The following is a 23,973-nucleotide window of genomic DNA, read 5'->3' on the forward strand; positions in this document are numbered from 1 at the left end:
TACAGGCTCATGTTACAATGTTACAACAGCGTAGCACTGAAAAATCTCCAGGCAGAGTACACTGCAGGAGTCCGCTATTGTTCCTAGCCACATGGCTAATCAATTTTCACTGCACAGTAGTGTTTATCATTACGGATCTTTTGTGTGAGTGAATCATCAGGAAGCAGGCAGGACATGACGACACATATGGCTTCATAGGAGACAGACAAACATGAAACCTGCCATGAGCTGTCAGGAGCATCATTCTCTGCAAATACTATATAAAAATTCTGTGAAATCCAAACGTGGACAGTGAAATGCATATGTAATGTAAGTACAGCCAATCTTTAGCTACTGATATATGTGTTTATTTTCTCTGAGACCTTATACCTAACAGCTCCTCTTTAAAGAAACTTTTTACTAGATCCTCCTGTGCCAAGTGTGTATCTAAAAATATAGATAATGCTGAGCATTGTACCTTTAGAGTACTGGGTGCTAGTTTCATATCAAATCCATTCTGCAAAAATTCTAACACCGAGCTAGTCAGAACCTGATCCCTGGAGTGAGAGATACACCAGGCTATATAAACCTTCCATACCTTCCGATAGATCTTCTGAGTCACTGGTTTCCTACTCTTAAGAAGGGTCTCAATAACATTGTCCGGAAGACCCTTATTTCTCAGTATGACCCTCTCAGGATCCATGCGGCCAGATTAAATAAGTGGGGCTTGGGATGAACTAGCGGTCCCTGAATTAGTAAGTCCGGACGAACTGGTAGCAGAAAAGGTGGGCTTACTGCCATCCTTAAAGCTGCATACCATGGCCTCTTTGGCCAAAGAGGAGCTAGGAGAATTAGCCTCCCTGATTCCCTTTGAAATTTCACTAGGACTTGTGGAAGAAGAGTTAACGGGGGGAAGGTGTAACTTAACTCGAACCCCCATGGTAGACTTAGGGCATCCAGACCCAAAGAGCCCTGACCTTTGTGAAGGGAGAAAAATCTCTCTACTTTCGTGTTTGTTGGGGAAGCAAAGAGATCTACCTCCGGGATTCCGAATCTTTCTGTTATCAACCTGAAAACTTCTGGATGTAGTTCCCACTCTGCTTGACTGATCTGCTGACGGCTCAAAAAGTCTGCTTCCACATTGAGGGTGCCTTTTATATGAATCGCCGCCAAAGATAGAATCTGAAGTTCTATCCAATTGAAAATCTCTGACGAGAGAAGCATCAGATCTCTGGAAATCGTGCCTCCCTGTTTCGCAAGATACGCCACCGTAGTGACATTGTCCGAAAAAATCAGAACGTGTCTTCCCCTTATTATGGATTGAAAAGATAGCAGTGCTTTCTGAACCGCCAGCAACTCTCTAAAGTTTGACGACTTCTTTCTTATCGGGTCGGCCCAATCTCCCTGGGCATGCTGACCTACTGTTGTGGCGCCCCAGGCACTCGCGTCCGTAAAAATCTTTATCGGATCGCACTGTCTCCAAACTCTTCCTCTCTCTAGATTCTGGGAATCCAGCCACCAGGCTAGACTGTCTCTGGCTGTATCGGGCATGGTGATTGCAAGGTCTAGAGACCCCTGAGATTTGTCCCAGTAGAGTAGTAGAAGGGTTTGAAGATCCCTGCCGTGGGATTGTGCCCAGGTGACTGCTGGAATTGAAGAGGAAAACAGACCTAGCACTCTCATGATCTGACGAATTGAACAAATTTCCTGAGAAAGCAATCTGTTCACTTCGTACTGAATCCTTACAATTTTTTCCAGGGTAAATAAATTTTCCTGTCTATGGAGTTTATCCTGTACCCCAGAAAGGTGATCTCCTGGACCGGAGTGAGATTCGACTTTTCGTAGTTTATTAACCAACCTACCCGAGTCAAGGTGTTGATCACAATGTCCCTGTGACAACACCAACTCTCTTGACTCTGCAAAAATTAAGAGGTCGTCTAGATACGGAATGATCGAAATCCCCTGGATTCTCAGTTCCTTCATAACCTCGGCTAAAACCTTTGTAAAGATCCGTGGAGCGGATGCTATCCCGAAAGGCAGAGCCTGGAACTGAAAAATGATGAATCTGAGAGTGAGTCTTGATTGCAAACCTCAAAAATCTTTGATGGTTGGGAAAAATGGGTATGTGCAGGTAGGCATCTTGGAGATCTATTGAGACAAAAAAATGTTTGCCTTGTAATAGAGCTCTCACTGAATAAATGCTTTCCATCCTGAACTTTTTGTAAATTAAAAATGGATTGAGAGATTTTAGGTTCAGGATGAATCTGAATTCCCTGTTGGATTCCTTTACCAGAAAAACGTGGGAATAATACCCCTGGAATACTTCTTCCCGGGGAACTGGCAAAATTACTCTCTTTGCTAAAAGTTTCTGAATCTCTATTTCCAGACCCTTGGCTTTTTCCGGGTCCCTTGGAAAAGGATTAACAAACCTGAGAGGGGGCTGACTCGAAAACTGAAGGCGGTAACCCCGCTTTATAATTTGGAAAACGAAAGGATCAGGATTTAACTTTTCCCATTCTGAAAGAAAATACATCAGCCTCCCTCCCACCGGTAAGTCATTTATTGGACTTGGGGGGTTCAGTTTTACCGAGAGTGAATCCCCCTCTACCTCTCCCCTTGGGAAAGGACCACTTCCTCTGCACATTCCTATTTTTCGTTTGATCAGAAGATTGTTTATTAGGGACAAAAGACCTTTTTCCTCTAATATTTCTTTTTTTGTTTGGAAACGGTTTGGTCCTTTTCAGCTGAATGAGACAAAACTTCATCCAAACCTGAGCCAAACAAAAGATTACCCTCAAACGGATTTGAGCATAACCTATTCTTTGACGTCTGGTCTCCTTCCCAGGTTTTCAGCCATACTGCTCTCCGAGCCGAATTAACGAGAGCCGTGGTACGCGCAGAGACGCGAATAAGCTCGGTAACCGCATCTGCTAAAAAGGCGACTGCTCTCAGAACTACCGGAAGAGAGACAGAGTAATCTTTAAGCGGAACCCCCTTAGAAATTTGTTCGAATAAATTATCCATCCAAATTCTAAGGTTACGTGCGATACATGTGGCTGAAACCCCCGGGATAAAACCAAACGCAGCCGATTCCCATGCCTTCCTAAGGAGGGCATCGACCTTTTTATCCATTACATCCTTGAGAACTCCTGTGTCCTCAAAGGATAAATCAGAGTCTTTAGAATATTTGGACAGAGATGCATCCAACTTTGGGCATTTTGTCCATTTATCAATCTCTGATTCTTCAAAGGGATATTTTCTTTTGGCTGATTTAGGTACAAATAAAGGTCTTTCAGGATCTTGCCATTGAGAGGTAATAATATCCTGGAGAGTTCTATGGATAGGAAACACTCTACTCTTAGACTGACCTAAACCAGAATAAACTTGGTCCTGGGGGGTTAACTCAGGGACCGGTTCCTTAATCTGTTCCGTAGTATAAACTGCTTTAAGCAACTCAGAAGATTCATCGGGAGAAAAAAGAAATCTGGGAGTCTTAACCCTTCCCGCTCTCTCAGAACCCTCCAAATTAGGCTGTTCCCCTTCTTCCTGAGAAACAGACACCCCCTCCTCCTCCTCCTCCTCCCCCTCCTCTCCTACTCCTAAAACATCAGAAAGGGTGGAAGATTGAGATAAAAGACCAGATGAGGGGCCTGGAAGGAATTCAGGAGCTTGTGGAATAAAAGACTCCTTGAACTTATCCAAAGTCTCCTGCATGTTCTTATTGACAGCCTCCATTACTCCCTTTAGTATATCAGATGAATGTGAGGCTACAATAGCATCAGTACAACCCTGACACAAATTCCTTGGGGCCTCTAATGCTATTTTGCTGTTACACAAGCCACATCTCTTGTAAGTTTTAACTTGGCCAGCTGTTTTAGGATCAGTCTTTGTCTACAAATAAAACAGAAAAAAGACAACAGAAATGATAAGCCATCCGTATGCAGTATGAGAGTAAAAGCCTGTCCTCCACTGGAGGGCTTACCAAACTTGCACCAGATGGCTGCGCTTGCCCAGAGGATTTGGAAGCCGAGCCCGCAGCCTGCGATTCACGCTGCTGTGCCTGCAGCGGCTGCTCCCCCTTCTGCTGTGACATCCTCTCTCCTCAAAGTATGCACCTGCTGCTGCCACTGCGGAAGATCTGCAAGCGCGATGGAGACGCCAGGAGCACGCTTTCACCCTTCCTGGCTCTCCTAAGTCCGTCCCTTTTCCGGCCGCCTGCCCGCTGACGTCATTTCCGGGCGCCGGTCAGAGCGCGGATGCGCCTTGCAGAGCCGGCATCTGACGGGGGGGACAAGCAGTACGCCGGCTACACGCTACATAGAGGCCGCATACCCGTCACCGGAGGACCGCAGCCGGCGTCACCTCCTGCTTCGCCCAGGCCACGCTGTCCCCGCAAGAACGAACTCACCCACTGGTGAGTGCATAAAAATAACAAACAGGAGCTTGTCTTCTCGGGTGTTTCCGACACGGAAACACAGATGAACTGAGGTTGGAGGGAGGGCGGGGGCTTTTAATCTTCTTGGGGTTATGTTTCCTCAGATCCTGGGCGGGACCGGATCTCGTGTTGTCCTGGATGCCAATTAGAGAAAAATATCTGGGGTGCCAATAATTTCGGCCATGACTGTATTTCTCTTAGCTTGCGGATTGTAGAAATAATCCAGGACTGTGGAGTCGGGGCAATTTTTGGATACCTGGAGTCAGAGTCAGTGGTTTCAATAAACTGAGGAGTCTGAGTCAGATGATTTTTGAACTAAATCCATAGCCTTTGTAAAAATTAGACTATGGAGTCGGAGGTTTCATAAACCGAGGATGATTTTTGTACCGACTCCACAGCCCTGACATTATCTGTGATAGTGCTATGGTACATTTATACCCTATATTGAGGAAATACTTGTCCCTATACTCCCCAGCCGCCAAGTGGAAGTTTTGTATATTGTTCTTTTCTATTTTCTTTTCTTTACTTTCTCTATGACATGCTGGAAGTTTAAGATGCCTTGGATGCACTACTTTCTGAAAAAGTGTGAGCTTCTTCGATGTACCATGTATTCCTTACTCAGTTTACTGTTGTTTGCCCCCTGTGTGAGGTGTAGTGTGCTGTATTGGAAGTTGCCACCTAATAAATCCCTTTGAAAACTAAATTCATGCAGATGGCCACGTACAATATATTGTAGTATACTGATCATGATTACTAAACATTTAAACAAATGTAAATATGCCGTAGAAGGAACAAAATGTGTTTTTTCACTCTAAAAACCAGCAAACACAGCATTCAATGTTCAAGGAGAAACACAAAAAAGACAAAAAGAAGTGTGCGTTAAAACAAAAACTAACCCAATTGGTGGGATGCCATCTACTTCGATTCTTTCAACTGGCTTAGAGAGATCTCTTTGATAAGGAATATATCTTGATACTGGACCCAAATCCTCTGCCAATTTGCCATTAGACACAGCAGATATAAATCTCCCAATGAGAAACTTCTCTTTGGTTTCACCATTTCCTTTCATGAATTCAAACACAAGTGTAACAGGAAAATATCCATAGCTAATTGTGAAGGCATGAATATCAATACCATATGCACCTCCTGAAATTGAAGAAAAAAAAATTAAAGGAGAAACTGTTAAATACTTTCTAATAACATAAGACACATCTACTTTCTTTGGAAAAAAGGGCCCTGTGTTAAATAATAAATAACCTATGGTAATCAGGCATTTAAAATAAGGCAAGAAAAAGACTTGGGCAAGTGTTTAGCGGTTCCGGATTTATCCACAGTTAGGGCTCGTTCACACAAGAGACTTTTTGGGAATTTGTAACCATTTCACCTCCTTCAGGACGAGTAACTACGTCCCTGCAAAATGCCATAACTGCTCAGGGGCGTAGCTACTACGTCCCTCCCGCCCGCGTCCCCCTGCTCGCCCCACCCCCCGCGCTCTGTACCGCCGCTCATTACCGCCGATCGTCCGCCGCTAGATCAATGAATGGGAAAACCAAATCCCATTCATTGATCTAATTCCCCGTGTGAATGGCTGCAGCCGTCTATACAGACGGCTCAGCCATTTATGAATCCCGTGCGCGTAGTGCTTCCGTTTCCGTACTAACAGTACGGAGCTGAAGTCACCACTGAGGACATCTTGTGGCCAAATTGTAATATTACATCCCCTTTTTTTATTTTTTAGTTTATCATCCCTAGTTACTTTTTTTTTTTTTTTTTTAATTAACCCCTGACCTCCCACACTCCCCTAAAGTTACCATTTTTTTTATTTTTTAACTAAAAAAAAATTACCTTTAAAAAAAAAAAAATACATAAATAGTTCCCTTAGGGACTGAAGTTGTTTAATATGTATACAAAAACGGTATACTTCAATTACGTTATAAATTATGGGCTTGTAATTAGGGATAGATGCAAAACTTAAAAAATGCACCTTTATTTCCAAATAAAATTTTCGCACCATACATGAAACTAGGGAAAAATGTTAAACGTTGCAATAACCGATACAAATAGGCAAATAATATGTGTGAGTTTTAATTACGGTAGCATGTTTTATTTTGAAATTATAATAGCCGAAAACTGAGAAATAATTATTTGTTTATTTTTTTTTCTTATTATTCCCATTAAAACTGAGTTAGAATAAAATAATTCTTAGCAAAAAGATATAGATTGTTTCGTTGTGATAAGTAGTAATAAAGTTATAGGTGAATGAATGGAAGGAGCGTTGACAGGTTAAAATTGCATTGATTTGTACAAAATGCCTGATGGTGCTTACACTATACTTTCCAATAAGATAGTTGTCATTGGGGCGTTCCGTTTGCTTGCCTCTGACAAAAGTGCTGCATGTAGCATTTTCAAGGAGATTTGCCCTGAATGGAAGATATAGGAAAAATGCAAAACGCTCACAAAATGGGTTTATACAGCGATTGCGTTTGCATTTTTAAGAATATTTAATCTTTTCCGGGTCAAAGAGTTCACTTTCTGACTTACATCAGGGAGTGAATTTAAAAAAACGCTCGGGAAAAGTGCTTTTAATAAAAATGCACTGTCAGGAACCGGCCTGCGGCACACCTGCGTATACGGTTCCCGACTGCGGGTTTGACCAGATCGAGAGGGGAAGCAGCCTAAGTCGAGCTACCACACGGCTGTGACCCCTCAAACACTTCTCACTGCCACCACTAGCTGTTGCTAGACACTTTCACTCTGCTCACACTGGCATTTTCGTACTTTGGGTCAGCTGCGTGCTTTAGGCCAACATATGACAAACGCCCCACACACACGCACAATTGCAATCTAAACACTGTAGTGAAGCAAAACCACTAACAGTCGTTCCGAACGATACTGTTAGCCACTCCGAGACTTCCCACTCTGCTGTCGAGCGCAGAAGTGCCCCATACACACAATGCAATTACAATCTTATACGGTAGTGTTGCTAATTCATTCAATCAGGCATGGACTTATACACAGTTACACTTCAGTCTCTTCTAGGCTATGGGTGTTAGTTTAGTACAGCAGAAGTCAAACTTATTAAATAACGATTTAATATTCCAGGAAAAAAGAAGTGGAACAATGCAGAAAATAATATATACAAAAGATTTACAAAAGCAGTAAAAGTTACAACATAAAAGTTGCAAGGATAAAAGTTACAAAGATACACACAAGGCTATTTGCTTACCAAAATAAACAGGGATCAAGATAGAAGAACCTTGGACTTGGTTTTTGTGGACGGACACAGTTCTGGTTGGACCAGGAGCCAACTTAGCTTGGACCGGGAGTTCACCCAGCTTCAGCTACCGTCAGGAGCGGACTGATTTTAGGCATCTGCCCCTGGTTTTTATGCTGGGAGGTTTGGCTTGAGGCTGCAAGTCCGTTTGGAAGGGGGGGGGGGGGGGGAACTAGTTTTATTTAAATTTCCAGACATAATTTAATTCCCAGAGATCTAACTTCCACATGTAAAAGTGTATTATAGCACACACACACACAACAAAAGACTTCCCTACTCCAGGTTACAGGTGAAAACACATTGGTGACATTATTTCCTAGCAGATCAAAGGTAAGGATCTGACTGGCTATTGACTAATTAGCCATCTCCTTGCCAGAGGCTAGCAAATCCATTTACCATTCCCTGCTCTTAAGTGTTTCCTAATTAGAAGCAGACAATGAGCGTTAATTTACATGTACATACAGGAACTCCATGAAGCCAGCCTGGCATATCTACAGCTTTGACATAATACACAGCAGATAGAAAAATGAAAGAATAGGTTCCCGTATTATCCTTACATCTTAACTAGCTGCGATATCATGACATGCACCACCTACCCAAGCGCTGGGAATCGCAAAAAAAATAAAAATTGAAGCAAAAAACGCCCAACGCGGTCAAAACGCAATATGAACAACGCCTTAGGGATTTAAGTAAATAGATGAGTTAGTGTATAAGGTTAAGCAGACACTGACAGTGGATTGGATGGTAAGGCTCAAAGCGGCATGACAGAATAGATTAAGTATGAGATATGTGAGTAGTTCACAATACATAACACATTTTCAGCTCCAAGAAAGCAATCGGAAAATGTGGTTTTAACTTTTCTGATATACTTTCAAGCAATTTTTAAATTGCTAGGTTCTGAAACATATTTTGTGAATAGGAGGGGGGAAATGTGTGAGAAAACTCAGACGAAAAAAAAAATACTCGTTAGACTTACCGGTAGACTGTATTTCTACGAGGCCTCCAGGATGGCCCTTAGATGAGAGAACCCTGGCCACTCCCTACAAATGAAACACAGGCTCAGCATTAGATTAATTTGGGAGGGTATATAGGTCAGGTGCTCCCCATTATGCCTCAGTTTTTGCAGAGTAGGTGAAACCCCTGAAGTACCACACCGTGTAATTTATATTTACGAATAGACACCACGTGAGATAGGGAGGGAAGTAAGAGGGCCATCCTGGAGGCCTCGTAGAAATACCGTCTACCGGTAAGTCTAACGAGTATTTTATCCTTACGTCCTCCAGGATGGCCCTTAGATGAGAGACCCCAGAGTAATCTTACCTCCTGATTTTAGGGTGGGATAATGGACTGTAAGACCTTTCTCCCGAATGTCATATCTTGACTTGAGAGAATGTCAATCCTGTAGTGCTTGACAAAGGTCGTTGGCGTGGACCAAGTTGCTGTCTTGCATATTTGTTCTACTGATGCCCCAGCCCTTTCCGCCCATGATGTAGAGACTGACCTTGTGGAATGGGCTGATATTTGACTAGGAATTGGTTGATTAGCCTCGACATATGCTTGGCTTATAGTCTGTCTAACCCACCCAGAAACTGTGTTTTTGGAAGCCGCCTGGCCTTTTTTCTGCCCCGCAAACAAAACCAGTAAATTACTACATTTTCTCCATTCTTTTGTACGGTTAAGGTATATCAGAATGGCTCTTCTTACATCTAGCAAGTGTAGGGCCCTTTCCTTTTCATTCTTAGGGTTATCACAGAAGGACGGAATGATAATATCCTGTCTCCTGTGGAAGTCTGAACTTTGGGCAAGTACATTGAGTCTGGCCTAAATATTATTTTGTCCTCTAAAATTGTCATGTAGGGCTCTTTTACTGAGATAGCTTGTAAGTCACTAACTCTTCTGGCCGTGGTGATTGCAATGAGAAATGCTATCTTCAGCGGCAGAAATTTGTCCGGGGCCTCTTCTAGAGGTTCAAACGGTGAGTTAGTCAACTGCCGAAGTACCAGAGAGAGATCCCATGGAGGAAATGTCAACATCTTAACTGGTCTATTCTTAGAGATGGCTTTAACAAAAGACCTTACATGACGATCTTTGGCTAACTGTCTATCCAGGAAGACTGAGAGGGCTGCAATTTGAACTTTAATGGTGTTTACAGAAAGGTTCATATCTACCCCGTCTTGAAGAAAGTCAAGGATTACTGGTAAGGAACTGTCCCTCAACAGTAGTCCCTTCCTAGCCTTCCAACCCCCGAAGGTTTTCCATACTTTGTTATAAATTTTTCTGGTCACCTCTTTCCTTTTGGAGACTATGGTCTCTATTACTTTCTCTGAGAAGCCCTTTTGTCTGAGTAGTTGCTTTTCAGGATCCAAGCGGTCAACTGCAGTCTGTCTAAATGTGGATGGAACTGACCCCTCTGAGACAGTAAGTCCTGTCTCAAAGTTAGACTCCAGGGTTCCTGTAGGCTGAAAGAACTGACCAGCGGGAACCACGCCCTTTTTGGCCACCAGGGAGTAATTAGAATAACCGTGGCTTTTTCCTGCGCTATTTTCCCCGCCACTCTGGACAGAAGGTTGAAAGGGGGAAACGCATATACTAGCCCTTCTCCCCAAGGTATTGTAAATGCATCTTGACTTTCTTGAGAAGATGAAGCGACCAGGGAACAGTAGCTTGGGCGCTTGTTGTTCCCTGGCGAAGCAAAAAGGTCCCTGTCTGGGAGACCCCATTTTTCCACCAACTGTTCGAAAATTTCCTGGCACAGCTCCCACTGACTCCCGAATGAGATTTCTGCTTAGGCTGTCTGCTAGCCAGTTCTGACTGCCTTTGATATATGTAGCCGTGAGAGAACTCACGTGGAGTTCGCCCCAGTCTAGTATCTCCAGGGAAAGAGCAAGAAGGCTTCTCACCCTTGTTCCCCCTTGTTTGTTTATATAATTCACTGCCACTATGTTGTCTGACAACACCAGTACTTCCTGACCTTCTAGGCGCTCCTTGAAGGCCTTCAGTGCTTCTTTGATCGCTAGGAGTTCCTTGAAGTTTGAGGACCTTCCTTTTTCGTTTGGACCCCAACTTCCCTGAACCTGCACTCCCTGGCAATGGGCTCCCCAGCCCCAAGCACTGGCGTCTGTGGTTAGACGGATTGATGGGTTGTGAACCGAAGGCCGTCCCTGGACAAGGTTTTCCACACTCAGCCACCAGTCCAAGGAGGTTTTTGCGAGACCGTCTAGAGTCCTGAGCTGGTTTAGTGACCTGTGGTCCTTGTTCCAATTTGTCAAGAACCACTGTTGCAGGACTCTGTAGTGAGCTTGGGCCCACTGCACAGCAGGGATACATGAAGTCATGGATCCTAGGAGGGATAACACTTGCCTCAGTGTTACCCTCTCCAGTGCCAGGAGGTCCCGGGACTTTCCGATGACCTTCCTGACCTTTTCTTCTGGCAAATAAATTCTTTTTGAAATGGAATCTAGAGTATAACCTAGAAACACCTTTGACTGTGTTGGAATTAAGTCCGATTTTTCGTAATTGATTATCCATCCTAAAAATTTTAGGGTTTGGATACAGGGGAGTAGATCCCTCTCTACTTCCTCCCGAGTTTGTCCCATCACAAGGAAATCGTCCAGATATGGGACAATCTTTATATTTTTTAGATGAAGGTAAGCTATGACTTCCGCCATAATTTTTGTGAAGATCCTTGGCGACGCAGCAAGACTGAAAGGGAGCGCACGAAACTGGTAGTGACAAATAACGTCCCCTACCTTTAGAGCGAACCAAAGAAATTTTTGGTGTTCCTCCATTATAGGTACATGGAGGTAGGCATCCTGGAGGTCCAGGGTGCACATAAAATTTCCCGGGGTCAGGACGTTCCTTACAGAATAGATGCTTTCCATTTTGAACTTTTTTTCCCGAAGGAAAACATTCAGTCCTCTTAGGTTGATAATCATGCGGAATTTTCCCGACGGCTTTCTGACTACAAACACATGGGAGTAGAATCCTCTCCCCTGTTTGTTCTTTGGCACTACCGAGATGACCCCCTGGTGTAAGAGGGAAGTCACCGCTTCCTTTAGTGCTTTTGCCTTCAATTGATCCTTTGGCAGGCCTGTCACATAAAACTTTTCTGGGGGGTGGGGGGGTAGTGAACTCTAACCTGTAGCCCACCTTTATAATGTTTAAAATGAATTGGCTTTGAGATACTGTACTCCAGTGGTCTAGGAAGTACAGTAATCTCCCCCCCACCCTTACCGTGTCACTTGCTGTCCTTATTGCCAGGGGCATTGGCCCTCTGAGATGCAGAGGTTCCTCTACCCCTACCCCTGGCATAAGACCAGCCCCTTCTGGAATCTGGGATCCTACCCCTGAAACTAGTAGCCCCTCTTCCGCGAAAATACCTTTTAAGTTGTCCTCTTTTCCTCTTATCAGGAAATTTTTTCCTTTTGTCCGTAGAACGAGAAAGTACTTCCTCTAAGTCTTTACCAAATAAAAGACTCCCCTGAAACTTCATCGCACAGAGACGAGTTTTGGAGGTTACATCACCATCCCAGGTCTTAAGCCAGGTGGCTCTCCTAATCGCATTCACCAGGCCTAGTGCCTTAGCCGCCGCCCTTAGGGACTCTACCAAAGCGTCTGCCAAAAAGGCTAGAGCTCTTGCTATGACAGGTAAAGACTCTATAATCTCCAAGTGAGGGGTGCCTGACACTAAGTGATTTTGCAACTCATCTATCCAGGGGATTAAGTTCCTGGAGACACACACGGAAGAAATGGTGGGTCTGCACAAGAAGGAGATAGCCTCCCAAGAACGTTTGGCTAAGACTTCCACTTTTTTGTCCATGGGGTCTTATAGGGCCCCAGTATCTTCGAAGGATAGGTCAGCGTCCTTCGAGTACTGGGACAGACTTGCATCTAGCTTTGGACACCTAGCCCACCTCTCTACTTCTTCCTCTTTAAAAGGGAACCTCCTTTTAAAAGATTTGGGGATGGCAAGCCTCCTCTCTGGCATCTCACACTGATCATCAATAATCGAGTCGAGAGCATTATGTATTGGGAAAACTCTGCCTACAGGAACCTGTAGTCCCTTATAGATTTCATCCTGTATAGAGGTTGTCTGTTCTGTAATAGTAATCTGTTCTGAGTCGTAAATAGCCTTGAGTAACTCTGGTGTCTCATCTGCACTAAAAAGGTATGTGGAGGCTCTAGTTAGTACCTGAGCGTCCCCTGACTCAGTCTCTGAAGGGTCTTCCTCTATTTCCTCAGCGTCCTCTACGGACGAGTAATCCTGCTGTCTATCCTGAACAGGGACCACCCTGGAAAAGGTAGATGCATGGGAGGACTGGGCAGACTGTGTCTGTTCCGACATAGCTGCCCGGAGTGTTTGGAAAGTAGTCTGCATCTCTGAAGTAAAGGAAGCAAGAAACTTTCTAATTACTTTGGAGGATTCCTGCTCTTCAGAATCCTCCATACATTTCTGACAAACATTCTTTTGCCAAGTGTCAGGTAATTTTGCATTACAATTATTGCATCTTTTAGATTTATTTTTATGTTTAAGGGAAGTTTTTCCGTTGTCTTTAGCCTAAAACATAAGATAAAAAGATAAGGTCTATGAGTATACCAACATAGCCTATCTGAAACAAGAAAACTGAAAAAGGCATGTAAGAGTAACTTCATACCTGTCCAGCAGCCGCCTGGCTAGAAGGATCTGTTTTCTTTGTCGGCTCTCCTGCAGCAGCTACTGTTTGATCCATGCTGACCGAGAGCCAGCTTCCAACTGACACAGCCCCTTAAGAGGTAGCCGGTGGCTCCGCCCCTGTCTTCCAGGGACTGATAGCGCCATCTTTGAATATGGCAAGGAGTGAACAGGGATCACCCTCCTACACCCTGCCATTCCTGGGTGGGTACTTGCGAGGCCTACTGCCTCCAAACCCAACCCCCAAGCCGCAACCAACTTGTCCGTGATGGTCTGCGCGCAGACCCAGTTCCGAACAGCTGCGGGGAAGCTATTCGCCAAACACCCCACCCCCCTCCCCCCCGAAAGCGGAAGTCCAGTAGACAGGGGCGTGGCTTACCGCGGCTGGTTTCCGGACGCCAGCCAAGCTTCCGCCTCACCGCTCAGCACGCTGCCCCAACTTCCGCCTGCCAAACAGGTACAGCCTGCATGCGCCCACGGACAGCCACAAGGTAGCCCGTACCTCTCCCTGGCTCCCGCGCGAGGATGACAGACAGCCTCAGCCGCCCGCCATCCTCGGACAAGTTAAAGCCGCCTGGCACAGTTTCCCTTACCGTGTCACTTTCTCAGCTTTATCCCCTAGTCCAACCACAGGCATCACCATGCCTGCAGTCCGCGCAGGGTCGCATGGTCGGTGGGGAAGGCATAGGAACATAGAGACCACAACTACTCCAACACATGGTCCCTAGTCCTCTAAAGCCTGTGGAACCTTGCAGGAAGGAAACACAGTGATAACTGAGGCATAATGGGGAGAACCTGACCTATATACCCTCCCAAATTAATCTAACGCTGAGCCTGTGTTTCATTTGTAGGGAGTGGCCAGGGTTCTCATCTAAGGGCCATCCTGGAGGACGTAAGGATAAAAGTAATTTAATTAGGACCAGACATGGTAGAAAACGGTAGGGAATTTGTAGGGGAGAGAAGGTAGGTTGAAAACAGAAAGGATAGCAGGACAGATGCAGCTAAAGCTTGTTCGGTACTATTCCGTTAGCCGGGCGCAACCACCAGGTGGATCTAGTGGATGCGCCCGGCTAACGGAAAATAACCGCTTTTTCTAATAGTGCTAGAGAGTTTACAGTCTTGGCCGAAACACTGTGTGTATGCAGTTTGTATGTTCTCCATGTGAAGCGATATGTTATTTGGCCAGCGACTATGGCAGAGACATAAGACCGTTTATGGAAGGGAGATTTGATTGTGAACTTCTGTGAGGGAAAGTTAGCCTTACGTGGAAGATGTCAGGACAGCAAGCTGGAAAAATAAAATGAACTACGTTCCAAAATTTCAACATCTGAAGTGATCCATATGCTTTAAATTGTCTGATACCCGGTTGTTAGATGGTTACCCATATAAAAAGTGATCTAAATGAATACTGTGTATATAAATGCACACAGGTGATGTAGAAAATATTTTCAAAACATGAAATGTAATAATAACTTGACCTCTGGATCAGGATAGTAACAATACTAAAACACAACATTTGCAATATAGGTAACCTGAAATGTTCAAAATTGTTAAGGGCACCTTTTCAAAGGATGCACAGGTGTCTCCCAATGACCACTAACATTTTCTTAGCAATCAGGTGCGCTGAAAATATCATGCACCAATCTACAAGGTGACTTGCTGTGAGGCTTGAGTGAGGAGGAACAAATAACCTGGCTGCTATCACTTACAGATCCAGCAAATGTTGTGGTTATAGGTTTATTCCCTTCTTTCTTTTTCGCTTTTCTTTCTTTCTTTTTTCCCCTGACTGATCCGGGCTCTTACATCATAATCTATCTTATATAGAAGACATCTGATGGGTGTGAAATACATGTTACATAGTTACATAGTTATTTTGGTTGAAAAAAGACATACGTCCATCGAGTTCAACCAGTACAAAGTACATCTCCAGCCCGTCCCCCACATACCCCTGTTGATCCAGAGGAAGGCGAAAAAACCCCCACAAGGCATGGTCCAATTAGCCCCAGAAAGGAAAAATTCCTTCCTGACTCCAGATGGCAATCAGATAAAATCCCTGAATCAACATCATTAGGCATTACCTAGTAATTGTAGCCATGGATGTCTTTCAACGCAAGGAAAGCATCTAAGCCCCCTTTAAATGCAGGTATAGAGTTTGCCATAACGACTTCCTGTGGCAATGCATTCCACATCTTAATCACTCTTACTGTAAAGAACCCTTTCCTAAATAAATGGCTAAAACGTTTTTCCTCCATGCGCATCTCATGTCCTCTAGTCCTTTGAGAAGGCCTAGGGACAAAAAGCTCATCCACCAAGCTATTATATTGCCCTCTGATGTATTTATACATGTTAATTAGATCTCCTCTAAGGCGTCTTTTCTCTAGACTAAATAAACCCAGTTTATCTAACCTTTCTTGGTAAGCGAGACCTTCCATCCCACGTATCAATTTTGTAGCTCGTCTCTGTACCTGCTCTAAAACTGCAATATCTTTTTTGTAATGTGGTGCCCAGAACTGAATTCCATATTCCAGATGTGGCCTTACTAGAGAGTTAAACAGGGGCAATATTATGCTAGCATCTCGAGTTTTTATTTCCCTTTTAATGCATCCCAAAATTTTGTTCGCTTTAGCTGCAGCGGCTTGGCATTGAGTATGCTTATTTAACTTGTTGTCGATGAGTACTCCTAAGTCCTTCTCCAAGTTTGATGTTCCCAACTGTATCCCATTTATTTTGTATGGTGCTAGACCATTGGTACGACCAAAATGCATGACTTTACATTTGTCAACATTGAATTTAATCTGCCATGTATGTGCCCATATAGCCATCCTATCCAGATCCTGTTGCAACATGACACCATCTTCCTGAGAGTTGATGATTCTGCACAATTTTGTATCATCTGCAAAAATAGCAACATTGCTCACTACTGCATCTACTAGGTCATTAATAAATAAATTGAAGAGCACTGGACCCAGTACAGACACCTGTGGGACCCCACTGCTAACAGTCTCCCATTTTGAGTACGATCCATTGACCACAACTCTGTTTTCTGTCCATTAGCCAGTTCCCTATCCATGCACACAAACTCTTCCCCAGTCCTTGCATCCTCAACTTTTGCACCAGACTTCTGTGGGGAACAGTGTCGAAGGCCTTTGCAAAGTCCAAGTATATCACATCTACAGCATTCCCAATATCCATATTAGCATTCACTACCTCATAAAAGCTGAGCATGTTAGTCAAACAGGACCTGTCTTTAGTAAACCCATGTTGATGCTGAGAAATAAGATTATTTTCTACTATGAAGTCATGTATAGTATCTCTTAGTAACCCCTCAAATAGTTTGCATACAACTGATGTTAAGCTTACAGGTCTATAATTTCCTGGATCAGATTTTTTGCCCTTCTTGAATAATGGGAAAATGTGGGGTTTACGCCAATCCACTGGGACTCTGCTAGTTGCAAGAGAGTCACAAAAGATAAGATAAAGGGGCTTAGCTATAACTGAACTTAATTCTCTTAGGACCCGAGGATGCATGCCATCCGGGCCAGGTGCCTCGTCTATTTTTAATTTATTTAGTCTTGCCTTTACTTCTTCCTGCGTTAAGTATTTAATATTACAGTTAGAAGATTGAGACTCTTCTGCCTCTGTAATTTGCAACAGTGCTGTTTCCTTTGTGAAGACAGAAGCAAAGAAAGCATTTAATAACTCTGCCTTACCTTGGTCATCCACCATTGAGTTCCCACCCTCATCCTTTAGGATTCCTATACAGTCAACCTTTCTTTTTTTAGTGTAAAAAAAGGAACATGCGCTTCTAAAATATCAACTACTTTTTAATCAGATAATTGTATGAGTCAACAAATCAATATAATTTAAAAAGGATCCTATACTTATAAAAGCAATCCACAATCACCCCACCATCACATTCACACAATCATACACTATGCGTGACCTGCCGCATATAGCCTTCCAGCACCAAGAAAAATTTGTTTAGTTTCCAGGATGCAGTTCACTTTTGCAAAAAAAGGAAGCTCAGGTTGCAGCGTTACAACGAATAAAACTTGCGAGTCCTTCAAAAAAAGACCCAGTGTGTCCACAATGGCAGGTAGAAAAATTTCATATACTCTCCACCGTTATAGAAAAACTCCAGGATTAATCCTCCCAAGGTTGTGATGTGGTCTATAATGTGCTTCTTAGTTATATATAAAATTGCTCATATCATTGATCCACTCAAGGTACCTTAAGTTAGATGATCAGGTCCTGCGTAGCTAAGAACTCCACAACTCTCCGTCTAGATTGCGGGGATACCCGCGGCCTACGTCACTTCCTTCTGGCAATCCCAGTGGTGACGCTCGCTCTTCCGGGATCTTCGCTTGTAGTGTCTTTGTAGTCGGTGACGTCACCTTAAAGATATAGGAGCTCTTTTTCGAAGTGCAGCCGCTAAGCGCTTCTACGGCTCACAGCTCTTAGATATCTTGACACATAGAAGACAGAGTCAATATCTTCACCTCTACGCGTTTCAGCTAAATAACGTTAGCCTTCTTCAGGAGGAACAGTTGCCATTTGGGACCTCTCATGTTATATAGACCATCTGATTCAAGTAACCACCTCTGCAGGGGAGTTTCCTCCCATAATTTCATATGTAAATTTCTCCATTCCCCCTGGCTATTAACCCTTTCCATACCCACATTCTCTCTCACATTCACCCAAATTACATCAAGGGATTGCCATACAATAAAAAATTAATTTATTCATTAAAAAATGCAAATGTTTCCATTTCATTGTTTAAACCTTTAGGAATCAAAGTGTCCAATTGGAAGATCCACTTTGATTCATTTCTTGACATTTTACGGATGTAGTCTCCTCCCCTTGGATCTTTTTTAATAATTTCTAGGCCCCAAAAAGTCGTTCCCCTCAGAGATCCCCCATGTTTTTCTTTGAGATGGTTAGATAATGGGTGTTTTATGTTTTTCTTCATGATATTTTTGCAGTGCTCACCTATACGTGTATGCAGGGCCCTCTTGGTTCTACCTACATATATTTTATCACAGGGACACTTTTTTCTTTTTTTAGAGTTGATGTACTTGTAAAACTTTTTTGGGTTAGATTTGATATCCCTAGCGATTTGATTTTCAGCTTCGATCTTTGCCAGCCTAATTTCTTTTTTACAATTTTTATTGCACTCCTTATAATTGCTTAGTGCAGCCTCAGTCCCCTCCTGTTTTAGGACCTTATAGGCATTTTTTTTCCTCTTCATTTTATCCCTAACCTTTCTATTCATCCATAGAGGCCTTTTTTTATTTCTAGACATTTTGTTGCCATATGGGATATACATACTACAATATTGATTGAGAATACGTTTAAAAGCTTGCCATTTCCCTTCAGTGTCCTTCCCTTGTAGTACATTATCCCAGTTCACCAAACTTAGTGCCTGCCTAATTTGATTGAACTTTGCTTTTCTAAAATTCATAGTTTTAGTGGTCCCGCTGCCCCGTGGCCTATAAGTCACCAGATCAAACGTTATCATGTTGTGATCACTATTTCCCAAATGTTCTTGAACCTGCACATTTGATACATTATCTGGTTTATTAGAAATGATCAGATCCAGTAAGCATTCCCCCTAGTTGGTTCCGTTACCATTTGAGTCAAGTAATTGTCCTGTAGTGCTGCCAGAAATCTGCTGCTTTTACCAGAATGGGTAGCCTCAATACCCCAGTCAATGTCTGGAAAGTTGAAGTCGCCCATAATTATGACCTCATTTTTACTTGCAGCTTTTTCAATCTGCTGTAGTAATCGCAGTTCTGCAGCTTCATTAATAAGAGGTGGTCTGTAGCATACCCCAATAAGCAATTGGCAACTTTTATTTCCACCATGAATATTTACCCAAACGGACTCCACATCTTCGCAATCTTCCTCCATCTCATCGTTGAGGACAGCTGTAAAAGAATTCTTAACAAAGAGACAAACCCCTCCACCTTTTTTCCCTGTTCTATCCCTCCTAAACACATTGTATCCTTTTAAATTAGCTATCCAGTCATGGCTTTCATCCATCCATGTCTCGGTTATTCTGTCTATGCTTGGAATATTTATAATCGATATGTACTCATGCTATACGTGTATTTTGAAGAGCATCATTTAAAAGTTTATAGAGTTAATCTATAGGTGTATTAGCTAGTTTTACAAGGAATATGTTGTACATGTTTCTGTACTTAATATAGTATATTGCAACTCATATTCCATTTGTGTAACTAAGATGACATCTCTCTCAATAAAAAAAATTGTTTCTAAAAAAAAAAAAAAAAAAAGATCCAGCATACCAATTCATTAACCTCCTGAGAGGTATGGACGAGCTCAGCTAGTCCATCACCGCCAGAGGCTGCCGCTCAGGCCCTGCTGGGCCGATTTTCTTCAAATAAAAAGCAGCACACGCAGCCGGCACTTTGCCAGCCGCGTGTGCTGCCTGATCGCCGCCGCTCTGCGGCGATGCGCCGCGAGCAGCGGCGAAAGAGGGTCCCCCCAGCCGCCCGAGCCCTGCGCAGCCGGACCAATCAGTTCCGGCCAGCGCTAAGGGCTGGATCGGAGGCGGCTGACGTCAGGACGTCGGCTGACGTCCATGACGTCACTCCGCTCGTCGCCATGGCGACGAGGAAAGCCAAACAAGGAAGGCTGCTCATTGCGGCCTTCCTTGTTTATTCTGGGCGCCGGAGGCGATCGGAAGAACGCCTCCGGAGCGCCCTCTAGTGGGCTTTCATGCAGCCAACTTTCAGTTGGCTGCATGAAATATTTTTTTTTTAATTAAAAAAAAAACCCTCCCGCAGCCTCCCTGGCGATCTCAATAGAACGCCGGGGAGGTTAAGTAAACATAGATCTCAGAGGACACCTGTACACACCCGGGATTCTCAGCCTAGACAGTCCTGACCAACCACTTTAACCAAGAACAGTCTAGTGCAGGCACACTTTTATGGCTTACAAGCTACTGTACAAATGATTGAGTCTGCTATCCTATTGCCTTCAGGCTGGTTTCACACTGAATTTTGGCGTTAGCGTTGCGGTGCACAAAACAGGCCTTCAGCGAATATCACGGTATTCCCCCTTTTGGCATCCGGCCAAACAGGAAGTGACACGGTCATTTCCTGTTTCAGGTATGCCGAAGTGCACAGAAGTGTATTGTAAAAATATGCTTCTTCGTAACGTCGTCGTAGTGCCGCCGCCAACATTTTAAAAGTACCTGCGTTGCAATAGAATTACATGACTTCCGGTCCGACGCACGTCACAGATACATGCGCTAACATAGTTATAGAAGCGAGTCAGTTTGAGGACTTCCAACGCACCGCAGGTAATATGAAAGTACCCACAGACTCATTACCCTGCAGTAGCTGTGTGGTAAAATGCCGCGACGCACAGCCACAGTGTGAAAGAGCCCTTCAGGGTCATTCTGCCATGCCTGAACCAAAGAAATTAATTTGTGTAAAAACATGCTTGCTCACTGAAGATACAATGGTGTGGCTAATCTGATGCAGCACAAGATAAATTACTTATTTTTATCAAAATGCTCTTCTCACCTGGACTTAACAGGATGGTTTTGATATCAGAAACACCATGCTCATCATGGAATTTAAAGGTGGCAATCTTACGCAAACATCTGTACTGGACCAAAGTCACTGACTGATTTGACTCGTTCTCAATGGAAATAGGACATATCTTTTTCTCATTTGGTGGTAAGCGGAATCTGATTCTCCCATCTGTGAGGTCATGCTCTGATCTAATACATATACCATTTTTCTCGCTGATGAATTCTTGCCTGGGCAAAAAAAAAAAAAAAAAAAAAAAAAAAAAAAAAAAAAAGATTGGTCTCTTGGCCCTCTAAATGAAACACATTGTTTATAATGTTATCTGAAATACCTATTGCTCTTCATCCATTTGATAATTTTACGCGCTTGTCCTTTTTTGTAGCTTTTCCCATCATGCGCAAGGTCATCTTGTGGTTCTTTGCTTCTGTGTATGGCCATCCACTGATCAGGCAAAAATGATTTACTTCTTACATCCTGGAAGATATTAGGTATTTGCATGTTACTGCATTTGTGGATAAATGTAATTGACCTACAAAGATGTATCTTCACTAAGAACAAAAGAGGTTATGTGAACTACTTTTTCAAAAGTGGTGCTCTAACTAAAAGCCAGGCTTAGGGCTCTTTTACATTAGGGCAGATTTTCTGCGTTTCAACGCAACGGGTAAAGTTTGCGTTACCCAAGGTAAAATGAAAGTCCATAGACTTTCATTTTAGCTTTCACATATAACGCTGCGTTTGTGCGTTGCGTTACTACGCACCCAGACGCAATTTTTTGGCCGACGCTAGCTTTATGCGTTGCAATGTTAGTCAATGTAAAACGCGCGTATGCGCGTTTTTAATACGTTGTCAACGCAGAAAATCAGTCCCAGAAGGCAAAGAGGCAACTTCCGCTTTGTCACTTCCTCTTTAGGGCGAGATAGGAGCGTGGATGGACGCGAGTAGGAGCTGTGTCGCAGCAGAAAAAGAAATGGGCCCCAAAATCACATTTGACATTGAGGAACTTATTGTAAAGGTGCAGGAGCATCCTGCACTGTATGACAAGGCTCACGAGGACTTTAAAAAGACCAATAAAAATAACAAAATCTGGAGAGTAAACAGCATGGAGCTGTTCACTGAAGATTGGCCACTTTGGTCAGAGGAACAGAAGGAGGACAAAGGTTTGTCATTATTATTGCAGTATGTAATGTCTTTTATATAAGTAGATTTGTTTGTTCTGTTTGGGTGTGTGTCAGGTAGATTAAAGCTAGATGTAATTGAAAGTGATTTGTCCACTGCCCATATACTGCATGCCCACATGTGAATTGGAACTGTGATGCTTCATATGTTGCAGTTGGTTCCCAGTAATGTTCCCCAATCTTTCCTCACTTTTCTCGGGATCATCTGCACTCCACAGCGGGGGTCACGTGGTGTAGTGATGTCATCTTATCTGTACTGCGCAGGCGCAGTAGTTTTGCGCCTGCTCAGTACAGATCCGATGACGTCTCTACACAGCGGATTCCGGGGGTCTTGTATTGGCTGGAGCAGGTAATGTGTGTGTGCGTGGTTTTTTTTTTTGGGGGGGGGGGGGGGGTTGGCAGCAGCAGCAACTACCACAGATTGTGATTGATTTCATGCTGAAATCGATTCACAATCTTGTGTTCAGTAAAGGGAGACATATGTTCCCTCTTTGATCTGATTCAGAGGGATCTATCCTTTAGAGTCGATGTGATGGCAAATCTACCGATGTATGGCTACATTTAGTGTTAGTAGAATGATGGTGGGGCATTTGTAGTGTAGCATTTTAAATGTACACTCAAAGGAGTTAGACATTTTCTATTAAAATAGGAGCTTCTTACCTGGACTTCCTCCAACCCCAAGCTCCCAGCATGTCCCGGGCCGCAGCTCTCCCCGCAGCAGTTCATCGCAGCTCCGACCCGGACTGCGCAGGCGCTGGAGTAATGCGCCTGCACAGTCCACTCCAGCCTACGTGGTAAAGAATAAGTGGCGACGTGCGCGATCATTTTGCAGAAGAGCTCAAACAAGAGAGTAAAGAGCAATGTAGTGGCTCCGGTCGTTCTAAACGACAACTGTATAAACACACACCAATTATGGCTTTCCTCAGGCCTTGTCTGGAAATGCGGCTGTAAGTGTATACATTTTTTCCCCCCGGTTTTTTATCAAAATCCTTAATTGTCGTTTTTTCTTTTATTTATAGTACAGAGGATAACCTTGCATTCTCTTCTGATGATGATTCTATCCTATCTATGGATGCATCGGAGAAAAGTAGGCGTAATGAAGAATTAGAGAATGAAATTGACTACTCACAGGAACTTCTAGAGGACACTGAAGGCACCTCAGATAGTACTGGTAAGAAAGCATACAGAAAAACTGGAGGAGCAGACAGCAGGGGTAAAAAAATGATCAAAAAAAAGAGGAAAATCTCATGACGTCGCTGAAAACATGCATGATTGTAATTAAAGGCAAGGAACAGCCCATGTCGGAAGCACAATCATTAGCGCAAAGTTTGATACCTCTACTTGAAAGAGTGCCTGCTTCGAATAGATTTGGTCTAAGACATGTATTGTTAGATGCAATTTATGCACACATCCCTTCTGCCTCTGGTGGTGATGTTCATCATGTTGCTGAAGCTCCCTCTACTGCCAGTTTTCCTCCTCCTCCTACTATTTATCGTGAACAACCTGTTGTACGTTCAAGTACACCTATACAACATGCAGTGCCACATAGTGGTAATGTTGGTCAGTCTATGCATGCTCAGTATTTACAAAAGTATTCTTTGAAACCAGCTCATCCTAATGTGCCTACACATGCTGAGGTACAACGTACCTATCAGCAATATCATCTACAGTCTGTAGATAACAACCCACAACAGTCCCAGCTTAAAAAAAAAAAACCACAAAGTGGTACAGTGCGTCCTCATTCCTTTCCACCCCGACGTAGTGATAGTCAAAGTGGGGATTCAAATTTTCAGTACATGAGCAGTTCACATTCTTTCCCTGATATTACTGAACCTCCCCAAACATATGAGTCTGATACAAATATGCCTTCTTTTCTG

The 23,973-nt window shown here is 43.5% G+C and overlaps 1 protein-coding gene across 4 annotated transcripts in view; it reads right to left on the reverse strand.

The window, feature by feature from the left end:
- MOV10 (Mov10 RNA helicase) overlaps positions 1-23,973 on the reverse strand; it is a 342,254-nt gene that overhangs the window by 178,133 nt on the left and 140,148 nt on the right. For all 4 annotated transcript variants that reach the window (XM_068269732.1, XM_068269729.1, XM_068269730.1 and 1 more), the window contains 3 exons: positions 21,253-21,395; positions 20,913-21,151; positions 5,311-5,560 (listed from right to left, as the gene is read on the reverse strand). In XM_068269732.1, the coding sequence (XP_068125833.1) occupies positions 5,311-5,560; positions 20,913-21,151; positions 21,253-21,395 (632 nt within the window). The remainder of the gene's footprint in view (positions 1-5,310; positions 5,561-20,912; positions 21,152-21,252; positions 21,396-23,973) is intronic.

This window comes from Hyperolius riggenbachi, chromosome 2, assembly GCF_040937935.1.
Source record: "Hyperolius riggenbachi isolate aHypRig1 chromosome 2, aHypRig1.pri, whole genome shotgun sequence".
NCBI classification, from domain to species: Eukaryota; Metazoa; Chordata; class Amphibia; order Anura; family Hyperoliidae; genus Hyperolius; species Hyperolius riggenbachi.